This window comes from Bombus vosnesenskii, unplaced genomic scaffold, assembly GCF_011952255.1.
Source record: "Bombus vosnesenskii isolate JDL3184/JDL3185 unplaced genomic scaffold, Bvos_JDL3184-5_v1.1 scf7180000013285, whole genome shotgun sequence".
Classification (NCBI taxonomy): Eukaryota; Metazoa; Arthropoda; class Insecta; order Hymenoptera; family Apidae; genus Bombus; species Bombus vosnesenskii.
In genome coordinates, this window is record NW_022882938.1 from 2,153,564 (window position 1) to 2,173,483 (window position 19,920).

Below are 19,920 nucleotides of genomic sequence, written 5' to 3' on the forward strand. Positions count from 1 at the left end.
AAGACAACGTACACAGTAATATTTCAACTTTGCATTTAAAGATACGAATTGGTCCTCCAATAATTTTTTTGCCATTGTCTACGCAGTAATAATCCACATAAATTTCCCGTCGTTCGTTACGTTGCGCAAAGAATAATTATCGTGTAATCTCCGAAGGAGTTTATTGTTCACGGTTTAATTGCTCTGACAAACGACGCGTGAAGTTAAATCTTTTTCGCTGGGTACTTCTAGGTATAGACCCTTTTCCGCTTAAAGTATGCGTCATCAGAAGAACGCAAGAAAATATTTTACAAAGGCTGCATCGTTTGTTTTCAAACCCTCGGGCTCGCTATTAAGTCGCATATAAGGTACTGAGTCAATTAATTCTTAGCATTTGAGGTCTGTTAACGAAGCGATTAATTACGATAATAACGACAAGTTTAACGAATATCGGATAAATTCATCTTTCATTGTGAAGAAAATAAAGAATGGAAATTATTGGTATTTTTAATGTTTCAAGGAATTTCGATGTTTGGGTTTCTGTATATTGAGACATGTTTTCTGAAAATATTAAAAAGCAAAAATTAAAATTCTGTCAATTAAAAAGTGTTAGATTTAAAATCTCCAATTCAAAGACTAAAAGTCATAGATTTAAGATCACGAAATTCCAGATTCAAAATTTCAAATATTTCAACGTTCAAAAGTTCAAAGTTCCAGAGTTCCGAGGTTTCAAATATTCGATACATACAGTAATACGTAATTTTGTTTCTATCTAATGCATTAAATATTTGAACATTCGATACATGAATTTGAAAAAATTATCACACTGTATGTCGATATAATATACATACATATAGATATATCGTATATAAGTATACGGCCCATCTATACAGATTATTATGCTAGATCATTTTCGCGAGGAAACTCTCGCTGATTATAAATTTCTTCGTCAATAGTACCTTAATGTAAATTTATTAAGTTCTCGAATGTTTCATAACTGCATAAGACATTCTACGCGTCGTTTCTTCATTCCCTTCATGGCTGAAATACTTCGCGAAGTATTCCCATTCCAACGTGCTCTAATAATTTCGAACGCAGAACGACGAGAAGACTCGATTTACGTAACAGAAAGAATACACAGTTTTGTTTGAAGAGAACGACAGATGAATTATTGGACTCGTAGAAGAGGTAGAAAAGGTCTCAACTCCTATGGAAGAGTCAGACTTGCCGAAACTACTTAACTTTTTTCTTCTAACATTTCTCCTTATCTTGTGACGAAAAACAGAAAGGTAATTTATTTCGAATGACTTATTGCGTTCCAGTAAATAGACTAAACTGTACTCTAGTACGTGATAACACAGCGAAACAAATACAGAAAATGATCATTCTACCTCGACGTGAAACGTACATCATGGCGGAAGGAAGTCATTCCCAACAATTCGCTTTGAAACGAGAGGAAGAGTAATATCCGCCCCAAGATCGAACCTCTATGAATTTCTAAGAATTTCTGTACATTTTGTTACAGGCGAAAATTATCGTTTAATCTTTCTGTCTAATCTACATAGATAAAGTTACTATTAAAAATTAGATAGCTGCAAGCTTGATCTCTTATTTCTTAAAAAAATTATTTTATTAATCACGTAACACAATTTACAATTTTGGAAACTTTATTCATAAAATGAGATAGAATACGGACCAGAGGTTTAAAGCAAGTATGGTACTAGATAACGAGGAACAAATATTTTGAAAAATGTTACGATTAACGATAAACATTGATCTATACGTATGTACATATAATATTTATAAGAGAAAACGTAATGTACTAGAACAGAAGAAGAATTCTGTGACGTCGATCGTATATAATTATTGTTACAATTAATTTTAAACAATTTCCTTAAAGTTCTTAATGAAATCTTGTTCATACTTTGTTGGGAACAGTTTCTGTAATCCAAGCTCGGCATTTTCCAGTTTCGCATCTTTCAATGCGAAAGTAGCGCGGACAGCTTCATCAAGTTATGAAAGACGTCGACATTCGCCCACAAAAGAGGAATATTCTCATTATCGTCACGTTCACCTAACGCGCTAATTTTCACCATAGCGGTAATGACGTGCACCGAAACAACTACCCCCGGTTAAATAAACCAATCGATACTCGACTAATAATAAATTTGAACGACAGATGCACTCTCTAATAAACCGATACTTCCTCTAAATTATGCACCGTGCTGGAAGAGCAGCGACGTGTGCGGTCGAAACGCGCGAGAAAGACATCCGATAATTTTCGATACTCGCGCTCGTGCAGAAAACCAGCGAAGTCGATAATGCATGAGGTGTGAATAAGTTATGATCAGATATTTTGCAAACTGACGAAATACATCAGACATAGGGGTTTCCATAGGTGTTAGTTGTTATATAAATATTTTCTTTTTTAAGTCAGGAATCTCGCGTAAATTTTGTATAAAAATCAACCGAAGGCCAAAAGTGAGACATATGATAAAGATTCTGAACCAATTTCACCAATGAAAACTATCTTTTCATTTGATTCTCAGATTAAATACGTGTTTTTATCACGATGTTGAATATCGATGATGTTAGTTACACATATCGATAGATAATAATTAAGTTGAACCATCGCAAGTATTTGATCAATATTGTTCATTTCTTACAAAACATCGTACATTTTTTACGTGCGAAAAAATTTAAAAAATGAACGAGATAGAAAGCAACGAGGTTAAAATTAAGATTCTCTTGGAAAGAAATAGCCATATTTTAATAATAACGAATATATCAAAATAAATGAGCGAAAATTCTTTCCCTAAAAGAGATGTATCTTTGTACTTTTGTATTTAAAGTACTTGTTTTAAATGACAAATTGGACGCCGAGAGACGAGAAGAATAATTTCAGGAGAGAATCTAGTTGGAGAACATACTTGTATGAATTACACCTAAGAGCATCGAATATAGAACTTATTCTTATTCCCAATATTCGGTATATATTGTGAAATATTTTGTAACGCAGATTGTAACGTGCGATAATACGTGGCAAGATCCGATAAAAAGAATGTAACAATATGAAATTTATATATCTACATTAATGTTGTAAAATATAAAATATTTGGAAAACGTGTATAAAATCCATTCTCATAGCGATTATTTTAATACTTAGTATTATAATACTTTTATCGCTAACGTGAAAGCATTAAAAATTCCAACAAGCTTTTTTAAAAAACTCTGATTAATCCGCCAAAATTCTCTAAAGAATTTAAGTCAGTCTCGTGCAAAATTAGCCGTTTCAATCACTCCTAATCACCATACTCGGTTCTTTCACACAAACGAGAAGCCTCGCACACACCCATTTTCCCATCAAATCGCACGAGTTCTCTCATCCAGGTGGTCCAGACACCGCGTAATTCATTAACACCCTGTATGCAAACGTCGCGTTAGAGCGGCTGACGGGTGCTGTGCGAACGGCCGTTTTCCATCCGGCCAGTAATTCGGTCCTTTGTAGGCTAGCCATCAGATTATTAACTATCATCGGAAGGTAAATGTAGCGTGGTGCAGACGATCGATAATTCATGCGCGACTAAGTGTCTCGCTCTCGAAAAGGATTAATTCGGGCATACGAGCCCGCCCGTAACCGGCCATCGATAGACTTCAACGTCCATTGTCGTCTTCCAACTACCCCTTTGCATCCTCTTTCACTATTCAGCCATCCAACTTCGACGTATTTATAAAGTTTTCAACGGGAAAGCCTTTCTCAACCGGTTGAGTGGCCAGTAGATAGGTCTCTTCCTTCTAACGGAAGATTCGCGGAAGAAGAGCAGTGCCGTGAAAAGCGGCGCGATGAAAACTTCTTAATTCCAGGCCTGCTCCAGTTTCCGGGTAGAGAGGCTTCGTGATTGGTCCAGACTGCTTCTTTCTCCCGTAGACCTCTTATACGTGCACAGCGTTATTACGAAGCAAGGAGAAAAGTTCCGCTTCACACTCGACTGGCTATTAATGGTGGCCAACCCCCGCTGTCGTTAGTTCGCGACACGAGAACGTTAAGTCGTGCCGCGCCACGATAAATGCACGCTGCCCCGTCGTAATCGGGAAATAAGTTCACCCGGGGAAACAGTCGCAAGCTGATTTATTTCGATCGCCGCCAGGAAAACAACCGACCGCGGGAGAATGTATCGCGTGACTATGATTTTATTACCCACCGCCACGACGTCACCGGCTTCCGGCTAATTTACCGTGAATCGAGCAATCGCCCCGGGAGCTGAGAAATCCTATCGGCTCATTTTGGCCGGTGAATGCGCCGTGCTTATCGGAGGATAAGTGACGTTGTAATTAAGTTTCGATTTTAGGGTGGGTTTAGATTAGACTGTCGGAGACTCCAGGTATACGATATCGATCTTTGGTAGGTTTGGATCTACCGAGGATGAGAATTAATTTGGACGATCGAGAGTTGTTTGGTGGATTTATTTTGTATACAATTTGGATCAAGAGATTGAAATCATCTTGTGATAGGGTTACAGGTGAGATAGGGAATGAATTGATCGCTCGTGTTATTATTATTCATATTCATACCACACCGTGGTATTGTTACTCGTTACTATGTATCTCTTTTGTTCTATGTTTAGAATGAAATATTAAACTTGTGTTAACAAAGCAGACTTGGGTTAATGTAATTTTGGTTTTGTGTATGTTCGATGATTTAAAACAGTCGGGTGTGCATGAGAGGTAAGAAGTAAGGAAATAAATTGTCTACGGTATTGCAGCACTGATGTCATGTGTTCTTAGCTAACGTAATCAATTTTATAGTTCAGATCCATTGATTCAAAAAGGTTATTACGTATTACAAAGCTCCAGAAACTTGAGGAAAACACGAGATATATTGTACACGTTATAACGTGTACAGTGCGCAAACGTAAATTAAACAAATCAGAAGCTAACTACGTATCTTCTTCTTCATACGAATGTATAAATTCTCAGATTCTCAAATTTTCAAGTCTTCGAATCGTTAAATCGTCAAATTTTCGAATTCTTAGATTTTAATTTTTTGCAGATTTTAATCTTTTTAATTTTTGAAAATGAACAGAAAATTAATTTTAACCGCCCCGTATATCCTTTAGAAGTATCACCAGCGTTCTCTGTAAAACATTTTTCTGCAAAGTCTAGAATAACGTCTGCGCTTAAGTTAATCGCTCATAATATCTCAGCTTGTCACATCCTGATTATTCCTTATTAATTCTAAGTACAAGCGTACTTCACGATATTAACGTTTAAGCTTTTAACAGCTTTTATATATATTAGATGATGCATTTTTGAAAATACTTTGCTATACTTTCATTAACGAGCCTTGACTAATCGTTTTAATTGTGCTATGTATAATCTATAAAAAATCGTTTGAAATATTACAGGTTTCTATATAGAAGGATTGCTTCTAAAAGATTTTATATAAATTCGTTAATGTGTAGAACTACAGCTTGTTGCTGTCTCGACAGATATAACCGTAGGAGGTTCCCTCTGTAAAAGTTATCGTTTTCATAACTCATCTCGTTCAAGGAGGGTGGTTCACACCAGGGGTTGACCGACCAATGAAAATATGTCCCTGTTACGAGAGGATCAGCAAGGATTAGCTAGAAGATTTAGGACAGTCTCGTGGCTACTGTTCGCTAAACGTCTAATCCGAAAATATGATTATCTTTCTACCGAACGCGCCTTAAGCACATTAGTACTCTATAGCATAATATTTTTAGAATCTACCTTATAACACAACCATAACTGTGAATCACTAGACATCAAATACGTTGAATAATCGCTTCAGCTGTATTTTCTATTCTGAAAATCTTAAAGCTAATAGTACTATGCGGAATGTTTTCGATCTGCCTGTCAATCTACAAGAGAATAATTATACATAAATGAAAATAAGAAAAAAGACGTTATATGAAGCTCTGCTTGATCGTAGAGTTATAAATGAATATTGAACGTAGTTTGAAATACATGTAGCAGCGGATTCTGCATCGTAGGATATGAAAAATCGACCGTGTGTAATGTATCTGCATTTACATAATACTATTACGTATAATATACAGACTGCAATAGATTAAAAATTCACCTATTAATATTCAGCATAATTTTACTATATTTCTTTCTTAATTTTACTTGTAAATTATGATTCTATTCTTTAGCAACAAAAATTGAAGATATTGTGTATACGTATGTCTTGAATAAAAATACGTCATATCTTTTTTACAGTCGTAAAATGTATTTTTTCTTCTTACTTTATATATATATATAAAATAAGAAGAAAAACATACAATTTACGACTATATATATATGTATATATACGTTCTTGTATATCTAAATTTATCATAAATGCATAAACATCCGCGGTCTAATACATTAGTATGCATAATTTTTCGTTTCAATGTCATGTTAAACATCTTCCTAAAATATTGCAAATGTTTGAAAGATCGAAACATAAAAATTTAAAAATCACGTCAGGGTTAAAAGTTGTTGCCACAATGAATAAAGAAAACAGTAATAGTATGTGAGCTTTATCCATGCTTTCATTCATGAGAAAATTCAATTTCACTCCATGTCGCCACTCTTTACGGTAAAAAGCTTTCGGATGATTCACTTTTCTCCATATCATTCGAGAAAGAAAAGGATAGCATACGGGGCAAACAAGTGTCTCATCCCCTCTGAAAGAAACATAAGAATGCAAGATAGTACGGATATGCTGAATTCAGCGAATTCGTGGTACACCCTTGGCAATGTAGACGACGATGAACAAGAACGAACTTGTGTTCCGGCTCATCGCGTGCTGAGATTACAAGTTGGCCGAGTTGCCATCCACGCAAAGAAATGGAAACAGCCTTCTTATCTTGGGACAACTACGTAAATCTCATAAGAACGCTTTTCATAATTTCAGTCGAAATAGTTCCAGTTTCTTGTGAAGAAAAAGATTCTCAGCTACAAAGTATCCTCCGTGATTTTCTTCGAGCGATCGTTTAATTAATTCAAAGGACAATAGAAAATTACACGTCTGTTTTATCCAAAAGAAATAACAATTGCTTGGATTTATCTCCTTTTTATCTTGAAACTGGTGCAAAGAACTTTAGAATGTATTACACTATTCCACAACTTAAAATGTTAACAAATACCCAAATGTGAAAGGTTTGTCGTATTTATTATTGAATAATTATTATTATCTTGGTCTTTAAGACCATGTTTCACTTTATCTGTTATTTTAATCTCTTGAATAATATATTCAAAGTTACTGCCGTTAGATCTTCCATTATATTAAACCTTTCACCCTTTATAATCCGTTGAATATTTCGTAATGATCAAAATGAACGAAAATTTATCAATGCTGAGTCCAGAGAACAGAGTGAATAACGTAATAATCTTCAATTACATTCTTTTAATTATTTATCCAATATAATTTTTGTTATTTGTAACCAAGAATTATTGTTAATATATGAAACAGAATTCCTTTCCGATTTATTACTTCCAATCATTTCCGTATTAATGCTACTTGTAATTCTAGTTACTAATTATAAATTTCATTAATTACCGTTCTAATAATTAATTTTAATGTAAAATGAATAAACAGCAGCATTATTATCCCGAAATTCCATGTAAGTATCGTAAAGGTACCCGTGAGATTATACGCACGAATACGAGCAGATTAAACGCCAATTAAGCAGCAAACAACACAACAAAATCGCGTCATTTCGTTATCAGCTTATTCGTAAACAAGCTTTTTGACGTCTGCTGCTGTAGTTAACTTTCGCTATATGCCACGCTAATCTGGATGGTCAAGAATCACTCGAAAATTCAAATACGGCGAAATACAATGAAAGATACGTTTCCGCTACATAGCTTCAGCATTAGTTTACGGTTCCCAGGGGCATGCGAAGGGTTGCGCATCATGCTTATAAGAGCCTGTAACGGCGAGTTGGGCAATGTCGCGCCCTACGGAGGGTGGCTGGCTCCAAGTTATAATTGCTATATGTTAACCAACGTAGACAGGTGGGGAAGCGACTCCGTACGTATGGAACGTTCTTGATACCTTTCGTAGGTAGGCTCTGTTACGATTATTAGCACAGCAATTTATGGCAATTTATATTTAAACGATAATTTTCGAGAAGAAGATATTATGTAATAACTTTTGTAACTGATTGGGATATTAATAGGTATTTAACATATTTAAAAGGCACGAGGAATTATTTGGAAAGATAATGCTTTTTATATAGATATTTAAAACAAAATTCATAAGAATGAATTTTATTATGAAAATCGTAATTTAATTATATTTTCAAGATTAAATATTATGGGTTGTTTTTTCTGGACATTCTTTTATGCAATTTTGTTAAATAAAGAGAAATTGATTCGCACTAATTTTCATGCAATTTGTTTGAATGACTATTCTACTTTGATATCACAAAAGATTATTTTTTTAAATAATGTTGATAAAAAGTTAGAGAAGTTGTAATATTAAGTGGAATTAATATAAATTATTAGGTTTTTTATTTTTGAATAAGATAACAGTACAGAGTATATAGCAAGAAACACCTTTCTCTTTTTCGCTGCAATAAAAGAATTCTCATCTTTTATAATGATTTTATTTATGCAAAAATACTATGAAACTTGTTCAGTGAAATATATAAGTAGTATAATATGTACCATATTTTAATTTACAAATATAAATTAAGTATTTAAACTACCTTTGTAATAACTTGCATGAAACTGTTCCAACTTATTCAACCATTCTCTCCATGCTATTTGTAAGGCATCATCCTTCAATTCATGAATACTTCACCATTTGTATAAGCAACAATAACCAAACCTTTATCTATCTATTAGTGCAATTACATAATTTGCATAAAACTATTTGGATGTCTTTATATATTACTTCTAAAAGGTTAGTTACCTTAAATGAATATTCATTAAAAGCATTAATAACTCCAATATAAGCAGCAACTTGTATAGGTGCATCATAAGTTGTTGCAAGCGATGTTTGCCGTTTCCCTGACTTTTTCCAGTCGATTAAATATGTCTTACCTCTAAGCAAATACTATTTTAAAGTACAAAAATGTAATTTTCAAATTAAAAACTAGCGTAGTATACTGATAACCACATGATAAGTTATACTTCCTAGTAACAATAAAGGCAATCTCTGTTATACCTAAAGGAAGCAATACAATCTATGACACTTTTGTATCCCAATGTTGGATGTATCACATTTGTCTGATTTCTATAAAAAATTTTCATATCGTTCAATAATGGTTTTATACTAAGGTATAATGATTTGATAGAAGGTGGAATTTCAATTTCTTTCTTTCAAAGCATCATTTGTACATAAGAATGAAATAATTTACCACTATTCAATATACCTAAAATACATAACAGTCGTTAATATCTAAAATTCTCATTTTCATCATACAAATGTTATACCTTTACATTATGATTTAAAACGCTCTTCTCCATATATATCAATCATATTTTTCTTCCACCTCTCTAAAGCAGCTTTTACTTTGGGAAACATGGTTTTGCTAAGAATGTGTGTTACAGTTGGAATTTTTAAATCTTCATTATCTTCAATGCATTGAATCCACAATGCTCAACTGTCTCAGAACCAAAAATAGATACTGATTTTATGTTTACCATTACTTTAAACTCATTTACAGATTTTAATTTGTTTGTTTTTGATAACTTAGAATCTCTTTGTTACTCTTGTAACATAACTTTCTTATTTTTTATTTGTTTATGCACATCACCCGTCAATATCAGAGTCTGTAGTATTCTGTAATTTAGATGTATCTTTTGTTTCTACTGTTCCACTGCTTGTCTTTAAATTATTCATACATTTGGTTAAAAATCTATTTTCGTTGATGTTTAATTTTAAAACTGTTCCATTTACACTTTGTAGAATACCCCCCCTAAAAACCTAACCCCAATCGTAACATATTTATAGCAAAGTAGTACTCAAAACAAATATAGCTTTATTAATAAAAGAAATATATGTATAATCTTATAAATCAATTTGATAACATTTCATACGTTATAACTATGACTATTATTTCTTTCTGACACTTATTAAGTAACTTCAGAAAGGTTAGCACCAATACTCTAGCACTATTTTCAATACCTTGTCGTGCCATCTATCGGTCATTGTGTTGCCTATTTAATGAGTATTCTTTTCTGTCGATAACAAAATTTCCACTAAAAATCATTATCCTCCTTTGACACCGTTGTTATTCGTATTACATACCCTGTTATCTTATATATTTTCTTATTTTCTTTATAAAACAAAAAATATTTTCACGATATTAAAAACGAAGGTATTCATCTCATATTAACTCATATTAATTCAATTCTTAAAAATAATTCTTAAATATATCACTTCTTCCACATTTCATGTGATTATCATATAAAATGTATCATTTAAATTTGTAGTCAAGTCACGTCAAATGAAATGTATTAAAAATCTTTGAAAATATATGTACTCGTAAATTTATTAGAATCTGCGTACTATAAGTTTAAATTATCTTCGGATGGTCGACTGACGTACTTTAAGAAGAAGAACGGTCCCAGAACCCCAATGGCTACACATCACCACAGCCAATGAACGTAAAACGTAGCCGTAATTTATCAGGCTTTACACGGTTCGGTTCGTTTTAGCTCACGATTGCAATTTCGAAGTTAGCCGCTTATCAAATTACCGGGTATCAATCTAATGATGCGGAGTGCGACCCTCTTCATCGATCTTGCACAATAACCCTGTCCGCGATCTCTGATACCTTTCGAAACTTACTTAGTACTTAGTAATATGCACATGTGTAAACTTATAAGAAATTTGTTCAATTTCTACCGACTGCGTTCCGTTTACGTAATCGTAATGGTATAATTACTTTTACAACAAAACAAACGAGAAAAATGCCGATTAAATCAACCTACCTTTATATCTTCTGCTTTTCAGATTCCTATCGAGCTCTAGAGTTGAGTCACATGATATTAAAACCGGCGATGCATATTGGGCGAGCCATTAATCAATCAGAAAATATTGCATGGAATCGTTCTGACGGCAAATATTTATTGCATTTTGAAAGTTGTTTACAAAACTTTGAATAATGAAACTTTTCCTTTTCATTAGGTATTCTATTCTCTATTTGAAAAATCGTCCTCTCTTATATTGAAATTCAAATATATATTTCGATGAATTTAGGGGATCATTTTAATAATTATTTTCTGAAGTTATGATATAATATAGGTGCAACTGGAAATCACGAATTCATTCATCAATGTCCTTTCGTGATATTGAAATGGACCATGTCTGAGATCCTAATAGTGCTTTTAGATGGCATCCTATATATTAAATCGCTAGCGCTTCTGCATGATGATATACGGGTTCGAATTTCAATTTACGAAAATATGTTTGAACAGTATAAACTTGTTCTTACCATAATCCTTACAATAAAGGGTATAAAAACTCATTTTATATTAGATAGTGTAAATTGTAAGAAAACGTGGCAGCAATTCATTTAAAAAGTCGTGTTAGAAGAAGGATAATCGTAACAAAGATTTCTGATTTGATGTAGGAAATATTTGCAATAATTTTTCATAGAGAGTGCAATTCTTTGATAATAAATTCAATATATAAATAATGATGTGTCACTTCAATATCCCTATTTTTCATACGCAGAATATTTAGCCCAATTCGCTGTTACTCGATGTCCCTACGCAACACTCAAGGGAGGAAGTGTAACCATAAGATGCAACATAAAAATTTGCAATCGTAATTTTACGTAACGATGCAACCGAAAACCGTCCTCTTAGCACGTTGTAACAGTGAAAGTCACACAGTATAGATGAAATTCGAGATGCGCGGAAAATACGAGCTAACGTCTCGTATTGAAATTCTTGTTAACCGACGTGCCAACTGGATCGAGTGAGAAAGGGTCATCGTACACGCGACATGTCAAAGAAGCTCATCCACTTTTGGAGCATCCGATGCCATCCTTAAGCTAACCGTAAATATAATACTGTATAACAGTAGAAGAACATGATAAGCTATCGCTTTAGTTTTTACGAGAGTATTTTACAGTTGGGTACTTTGTCGTACGTGTTATCAAACTTGTCTGAATACATTTATTCCACTCTTCCCGTAATTTTAAAAATATTACTTGTCATAATATTTTATAATAATAGTAATAATAATAATAGCACGTGGTACTAGGCATACGAGAAGTTTACTCGGGAAAGGAAAATAATAAACGTAACACTTGGCGATTTCTTTAATTAAAAATTCGTGTGCGCAAGAGAACCTGTATACGTTACTGTCTAAGTTTGGTGGTAACGACTGCTTGAATTTCGAGCGGTCAAACCGATTTCAAAACCAGGAAGAGTAACAAATCTATTCCTTTCGCGTATGAATGACGATTTCGTTATGATATCTATTACTAATCTTCACAATTGACCTATTTTATTCCAACCGAATTGACGGTACCGTGCGGCTAATATCATCGCGGTGGCTGGTAGCCTCGCGTTGAAAAATTTTCGTGACAAGACAGCGACGGGAAAACAACGTATTAGAAAGGCGTGTAGACAAGTGCGCACACACGCGTAATTCAACTTCGCCGGGATGCGATACCGCAAGAAAAAGGCTCGAATAGTATAAAAGGGGTGTATTCTATCCGACCTGCATCAGTTTCAGTCGCGAACCAACCGTCGCTACACATTACATTGCACTAGCAACATGAAATTTCTCGTGAGTAATTCCTTTGAAGTTGTACTCTTTATCTTTTTATACTACCTATTCATAATAATGTTAAATTACTGCTTCGCTTTAATTAGTGGTTAAATGTATATGGTACTTACACGATGTTAACAAATAAGGGTCTAATACCTGGAATTTACCCTAATACCTTGAATTACTCATTGAAAGCAGCAAGAAATATTTGATTGGTATTAAACATAATTAAACAAAGCTATTAACTAACAAAATTACATTTTCGAAGGAAAGCATAATTTTATATTTTACGAGGAACTTAGGTGTTTACGTCGAAGTATATAGGCTAGACTAGTATTACGAAGTATACTTGCAAGATTATCACATACAAGTTAACTTTCTATTTTCAGATTGTTCTTGCTATCTTCGCTTTGGCATCTCCCTTGTATGCCCAATCTGAGGAAAAGGTAATCGAGAAGAGAGGCATCAGCTATGGTTTGGGAGGTGGCTTAGGTCATGGAGGTGGCTTAGGTCATGGAGGAGGTGACGATACAGAAAATTTTACTCTAATCTTATATATTCTAATTTCTGCAAGGGCTACTCCTGTTCTCTAAACAATAGGATATGTTTGATAATTCCTATATTTATATTATAAAGATGATCTATGACTTGTAACTTGTCAGTTTACTAATATGACAAAAAATTCTTTTTATTTTTTTACTTACAGGACTTAGTAGTGTATCATACAGCGTTCCGGTAGTCACCAAAAGCATCCGTATCTCTAGCGGTGGATTTGGAGGATATGGTCTTGGAGGACATGGTCTTGGAGGACATGGTCTTGGAGGACTCTCCAGAGGACACGGTGGATGGTGAAAAAGCCAGTGTTAACTGGCTGATCTGATTTCTGATCTTATGGTATTGCGTCTTTTCACATATTTTATGGCGAAAGGAGCTTTTGTACTGCAAACCATAAAATAAATTTTTAATAATTTTGTAATCAGTGTTATTACTGTTTCCCTGTTATACCCCATACGCTATATGTAATTAACCGTTAAGTAAAATTTTGAATATATATCATAACCTACTTTAATAAAATTAATTTTAAGATTCTTGAAGCTTTAACGAAAGAGTTGATTATTTTTATTAACATTTTTAATGAACAGTCATGGGGTTCGTGTCCCAGATAAAGATAATGTAGAAATGGGTTTTATCTATCCTCACTCTGGTGACGTAACGAGATTCGATGTTTTGTCGCTAGATAGAATTGTAAGAGTGTAGATGCAAAGTTGTATTTTATAAATTTGTGTGGTTATCAATTAAAAGTTAGAACAATCATGAATTCCTTAGTAAGAAGTATGGTGAGCGGAGCTACATCTTGTCTTACAAGTTCCACCGTAGGTACGATTACTATATCAGAGAATTAACTTAACCTAACCTAACCTCTAACCTAAATTATCCAAATAAAAAATATCACAATTTTTGTTTACCAATAATAATTCACATTTTTTTATGACCCTAATTTTATATACATACCATAAATATTATTTAAAAGTAATTAGTCCTGTTGTCAGAAATAAATCCTTGTATCACTTCGAATTATCAATTTTTGCTTGCTATTTTAGCGTATTTTTTAATAAATATTAATTTTATACATGATTTTAATGGAAAATATATTTGTTTCACAGCTAAAAAACTACAGTTAACTAGATTATGTGCAAATCCTGGAATTCAAGGTATTATTCCCCTAATTAACAGAGTTCTAAGTATATATTATAAGGCTATGATTGGGAAAAATTAATTTAGAACATAATTTATTGTAATAACATAAAAATAATATTCTTGTTTCTGAATAGGAAATGTGCTGACTACTGCTAACTCATATATTGGAAGCTTGATACAAGGTAAGCTATATTTTATAAATCAAAGACAATATTACATATATAATATATCGCAGAATAAGATATCTATCAATTAATAAGAACTTAGTAATCTCTCAATTTCAATTTCCTACTAAATAAAAAATTGCTATTAATAGCTGTTAGTAAAAGAATTCGTAATCATACTGTAAGCAAATATCAAAACCCTAAATATTCAACAAAAATAATTGAAACGCTCGGAAAAATACAGAAGTTTTTCAAAATATCGATGAAAAGGGCTTTGCTTGAAGCAAACCAAAACCAGCATTGACCCATTTACGTGAAATCGTGTGAAGGTCCATCGGTATTATTTGCACTTTTCATAAGTGTAACCAGGCCAGACAATTTCATAGGAATTCGAGTGACATCTCGAATTTCCGTAAGCCTTTCCAAAAGATCGGTATCTCCGTTTTCTCAACGGAGTAAATGCAGTAAAAGGGGTGGTCGACCTAAAAAGGGACCACGATTTTCTTCCCTTATTCTTCGTCCGCGAAAAAGCGCGTGGCATGCAAAAGCACACGCAGCGCTTTACCTCTTTGATGCCTACAAATAGAAAGAAGAGACATCTCAAAATGCAGAAAGGGATCCGGCTACTACACAAGAAAGGACACGAATGAGAGAAAGTAAGCTTTTCCTCGGCCAACAGCGAAAATCGCTGGGAATCGGAGGGGTGACGTGTCCATTTGTTGTTGACCAGTTGTCAGATGTGATCCTGTGAAGGATGCAGCCTGCAGTAAGACTGTTATCCGCATTTTCCCAGTTTTCGCGACGATACAATGGACCATTCGTGGGATAGTTTCGTTCTCGACAATTAGGAACGGATGTTATCATTGGACACATTTTTATTTTTTTTAAATCATTGCATGCAATATTATCTTTTTAAATATCGTTGTATATGTTATATAGATTATTATCATCGTATTCATCTTCTTCCATTTTGGGTGCAATTTTCCATTTTTCAATTTCCTTACTAAATTTGTATTTCTATGATAAATGCAAAACTATAACTATAAAATTTGCAAACTGTGGTAAAAAATTACTCGTACAATTATAAGTATGCTTTAGTTTACTCAATACAAACATCATGAACAAACTATTACAATTTCTACAATATTCTTCATTAATTTTATTAAACATTCTCACGTTTCACTATCTTTCTTCCTTTTCTAATATAAAAAACGTCTTTCTATTCACTTTTCACTGTTTTCCTTTTTTCCATAAATGAATGAGATCCTTAATTCAAACTAAACTTGAGACTCGACTAATCCCAATATTTCCAGATTATGGACAATGTTTGTTTTCCGAGCAAGGCCTTCTTATTAGCTTCCAATTACACCAGTTGTTTATTTCATTCACTAAACAGTCGCAACCGGAAAGATAAGCCTCGAATTTAGCGAGTGATAGATTCTTGGCACCGTGTATGCAACAAAGGCGCAACTACGACGTTGTGAATTTTCGCAATGTAATCTTGCGTATTGATTTTCGAGAAAAAGGGTTGCCTTCCATGCATAATAGGTTCTGCTGGTCTCTTGCACTATTTAAGTCCGAGTTAGGTTGGATTAGTAGCAACAGGCTTGGACATCTGTCGTGTTGGAGAACGGTGGTCAGTCAGATCTCGAAATGAACAACAATGGCACATTCTCGACTAACAGACCTTGTTAAATCGTGGACTTCCATGAACGACCAAGGAAATATCACGAAATTGTCGTGTCATCGTTGACATTTTACTTCGACTACGAATCTCTCGGATTTAAGAATGTTTTAGGCCAATTTCTTCGAATTTCTTTCTTACGACTGTGAACAACAGATTCTGCACGATGATTTGAGAGTGTTTCGAATATTTAGAATCTTTCGTGGAAAATTGAAATGTTCGATGTAATTATAGGGAACTTTTTATTGATATTTTATTATTGCTGCTTTCTTTGAAAAATTATAGAAGACGCTTTAACGTATCTTCTCTGTTTCTAAAGTATCTTTCACTCCTCTATGTAATTTCATAAAATGATTAAAAATTTCATAAAATGATTTTGAAGACTGGCATGCAGGTGGTAATTTATTATTCATAATACTCTTCTATTTTAAAGTATTTTCGCCTTCTGATATGAATTTTTTCCAACAAATTGCCTATTATTTCCAGGCAACATTAATTGCGTGTTAGTCTATAATCATTAGTCTTGTGACTGTAATTACTACTTCCATTTGCATACATACATAATATCATAACTACTCGACTTAACGAATTAGATAGAGGAAGACAATCGAAGAATTTCATCACTATGTACTGTTCATTTTTTCCAATTTTGCAAACAGTAAATTGTTGTTCATTTTCAGATTACGCGATCTCATGGATCGTAGCGTTTTGTACAAAGATGGATGAACCTTGCGTCGTAACAATGTTTCTTAATAAGCTTATACACGCTTCAGCGAAAAAGGTCTAGACTTGGACGAGCCGCTTGCAGATGTCAAACGTCCGTCATATTTGATATTCCATCAACTCCGGCAACCCTCTTTTCCCTCGGTTCGTAAGATTATTTGCGAAAGAGTTTTCAGTTTCTCCGTACTGTTACCACGCAGTGGGTCTCCTATTTTTCCAGACTTCGTTGACAATAGCCTTGACTAGGACATGGTCATCCTTGGGGACTATTTCCTTGTCGTAATCCTTAGTCATGTTGTAGGATTTTTTTTCTCATACCATTCACGCAATTCTCGTGAAAATTGTGTCGAAATTTTTGAAAAGTTATCCCGAGAGAAATAAGGAATTATTATATGAAGACATTCAAATAATTATTCTCAAAGAAACTGCATTGAGATCTTTGTAGAACTGTCTCCAAAAAAATTTTATCGAGTATTTTGAACAATTATTTTCGAAGAAATTATGTCCAGATTTTTCTATTTCTTTTCTATTTCAGATCTTCTATTTCTTTTACATGTAAATAGTTTCTCGCGAGGCAATCATTGCTCAACGTTTCCTAATTTATCGAGATCGACAATTAGTTAAGAAGTCGTGTCTCTGGGCGTAATTTCGTCACCGAAAAGTAGGCTCGACGCTAATTGGGCCCGGTTTGTCGTTACGTAATCGAAGAATTTCCAGTGAAAATCCAATTGTACCCATTCACCGAGCAATTACTTTCCCTTCACGGCTATACATGTCTCGAAGATAAGAGAATCACGCCTGTAATTGCTTCGCAACTACTCCTTTTATTTCCCTCAGACTTTTTTGGGAACCAAGGGTGTTTCCTCGGACGACCACACGAAGCCTAATACGTCCTCTTCGTTTGGTAAATACAGGTTTTTATCTTTAAAACTTTGACAAAGGAACGCGAACGAGAGAAAGGCAAAACTGCTCAAGAAATGGGGGAAAAATAAAAGTTACGTGTTACGCTCTACAAAGTTGTTCGTAGTCACAAGCATTCGCAGATATTTCATTTTTATTCAATCAGAATATTTATTGGAAGGGAAAAGGAAAAACATACCTTAATGTAGTAAACAGTAGGAGTCTATCAATTTTTAGAATATATTGAATGAGAGAGAAATTTGTTTCATATTAATAGCTTATTTGAAAAAAAAATTCTAAATTGTTTTCCTAATTTGTTATTTTTACTTTATATTTGTTTTATCAAACTCACGTTATAAGTATGTATTTAATTAAATTAGGCTTACAGATAAGATTCGGATCATCATTAAGAAGGTTGCATCTATTTGGACCGTACAAAAAATATAAGAAGAAGAAAAATCCTTTAGATGGGAAACCATATGCAAAAGGCGTAATCATACAAACTGTAATTCGAAAGCCAAAAAAACCTAATTCTGCGAATCGAAAATGCGTTATCGTCCGCTTATCAACCGGCAAGGAAATGGTCGCTTTTGTACCAGGTGAGTACATTTTATATTTCATATTATAGAACTACTATAGAAATATGCTAAGCACGAGAAAAAAAGATATTTATATAGCGGCACATGGCCGTAGAAAAAGCTTTAAGTTGAAATGGAAAATTCAAATCTGGCCATATTATTATGCCTTTGAATACAAACGTTGTTTTGGGTTACAAGGTGTAGAAACAAAAGAACATTGAATAGATTGTTATTGCTGTTTCTTCTAATCTTTAGCCAGAGTTACATAAAAAGGTTAACGTTTTGTGGTAACGTCCGTTGACAAAAATGTATGAACGTGCTCCCTATGATATTAGTATTATTATCCTTTCTACGATTGGTATGATAGCATTGAGCGAGCGACGATTAAACCTATACACTATCTCTATATTTGTACTTATACTTATTTTAATACATCTGACTATTACAAATTCATCCACTCGTTACTTTATTAAATACACCTACACGTTATAACCACCTCATTAAATATAATACATCCTAATCATTTTATATATCAATATTACAATAATTATGTTTCTTATTGTTTTAGGCGAGGGCCACAATCTTCAAGAGCATAACGTCGTTCTGTGTCGGCCAGGAAAGATAAAGGATACTCCAGGTGTTAAAATCAGATGCGTTCGCGGCAAGTATGATCTACCTCACGTAATAAAGAAAACTGCTTAGTTACACAATTTATCGCAACTTCTGTAAAAATCTTCTCCTTCTATATTATACTATATAATATGTGATAGTGTACAATGAATGATAATTAAAATAAGCTTTTGCAGTTAATTTAAAACAACAATTTAATTTGATTTATAATTAAAGATCACAGACGAGAAACATGCCAACTCCATTTTTATTGATTTTCTGACTTGTATGCAATTTGGTTAACAAACAAGAATAGTTTAATGAAACATATTTAAAATATTTTACAAAAAAAAAAAAAAAATAAGAAATGCATTATCATATTTTCCTGCTGTGATCTCAATCCTAATTCCAATTACAGATAGTTATCAAACAGATATCGTAAAAATTTTCCTGATACTGTCACGAATTCAATCGAACAAAGACAGAAAGGGTTCGTCGAGATCAGACGAGGTTTCAGAATCTAGCGGCCCACAAATTGTGGCCTTTTGACACACATTTTCGAGTGCCGTTCCTTACCGTACGTTTACCGTTAGCTGAACCATGCGCCGTCCTAGGAGATGGGCGAACACCAACACAATGTATATTCTCCTATATCGACATGTCACAATGCGGAAAGAAGGGTCGTAGCACAGTTTCCTTCTTTCCACGTTATTACGGAAGGGTTGGTCTGCTCTTGCATCTGCACCCTGCATCCACCCACGCGGCCACTGGCTATTGGCCACATGACATGCTGACCAACATCCCGATATTTTCAAAAGAATGGTTCTCAACTTTGCCTCG

At 33.8% G+C, this 19,920-nt stretch overlaps 2 protein-coding genes and 1 pseudogene across 2 annotated transcripts; 2 read left to right on the forward strand and 1 right to left on the reverse strand.

Moving 5' to 3' along the window:
• Window positions 1-8,413: 8,413 nt before the first annotated feature.
• Window positions 8,414-10,147, reverse strand: LOC117232304 (annotated as a pseudogene).
• Window positions 10,148-12,480: 2,333 nt separating this feature from the next.
• Window positions 12,481-13,588, forward strand: LOC117232271 (acanthoscurrin-1-like). The gene is made up of 3 exons (XM_033491557.1): window positions 12,481-12,742; window positions 13,114-13,246; window positions 13,431-13,588. Exons 1-3 carry the CDS (start codon window positions 12,731-12,733, stop codon window positions 13,574-13,576), a joined length of 291 nt encoding a protein of 96 aa, XP_033347448.1. The 5' UTR covers window positions 12,481-12,730; the 3' UTR covers window positions 13,577-13,588.
• A 342-nt stretch (window positions 13,589-13,930) lies between these two features.
• On the forward strand, window positions 13,931-19,332 carry LOC117232188 (40S ribosomal protein S12, mitochondrial). Its single transcript, XM_033491396.1, has 5 exons — window positions 13,931-14,101; window positions 14,389-14,436; window positions 14,557-14,604; window positions 18,274-18,492; window positions 19,040-19,332. The coding sequence occupies exons 1-5, from the start codon at window positions 14,038-14,040 to the stop codon at window positions 19,171-19,173; spliced, it is 513 nt and encodes a 170-aa protein (XP_033347287.1). The 5' UTR covers window positions 13,931-14,037; the 3' UTR covers window positions 19,174-19,332.
• The last annotated feature ends 588 nt before the right edge of the window (window positions 19,333-19,920 follow it).

What these genes read in the sequence shown, in the direction of transcription:
- LOC117232271 (XM_033491557.1), top strand. An exon ending in TGGCTTAGGTCATGGAGGAG is followed by an intron (nt 13,247 to 13,430) that starts GTGACGATACAG and finishes TTTTACTTACAG; the next exon opens with GACTTAGTAGTGTATCATAC.
- LOC117232188 (XM_033491396.1), top strand. Translation starts at nt 14,038, where the DNA reads ATGAATTCCTTAGTAAGAAGTATGGTGAGCGGAGCTACATCTTGTCTT. An exon ending in TGCAAATCCTGGAATTCAAG is followed by an intron (nt 14,437 to 14,556) that starts GTATTATTCCCC and finishes GTTTCTGAATAG; the next exon opens with GAAATGTGCTGACTACTGCT. An exon ending in TATTGGAAGCTTGATACAAG is followed by an intron (nt 14,605 to 18,273) that starts GTAAGCTATATT and finishes TAATTAAATTAG; the next exon opens with GCTTACAGATAAGATTCGGA.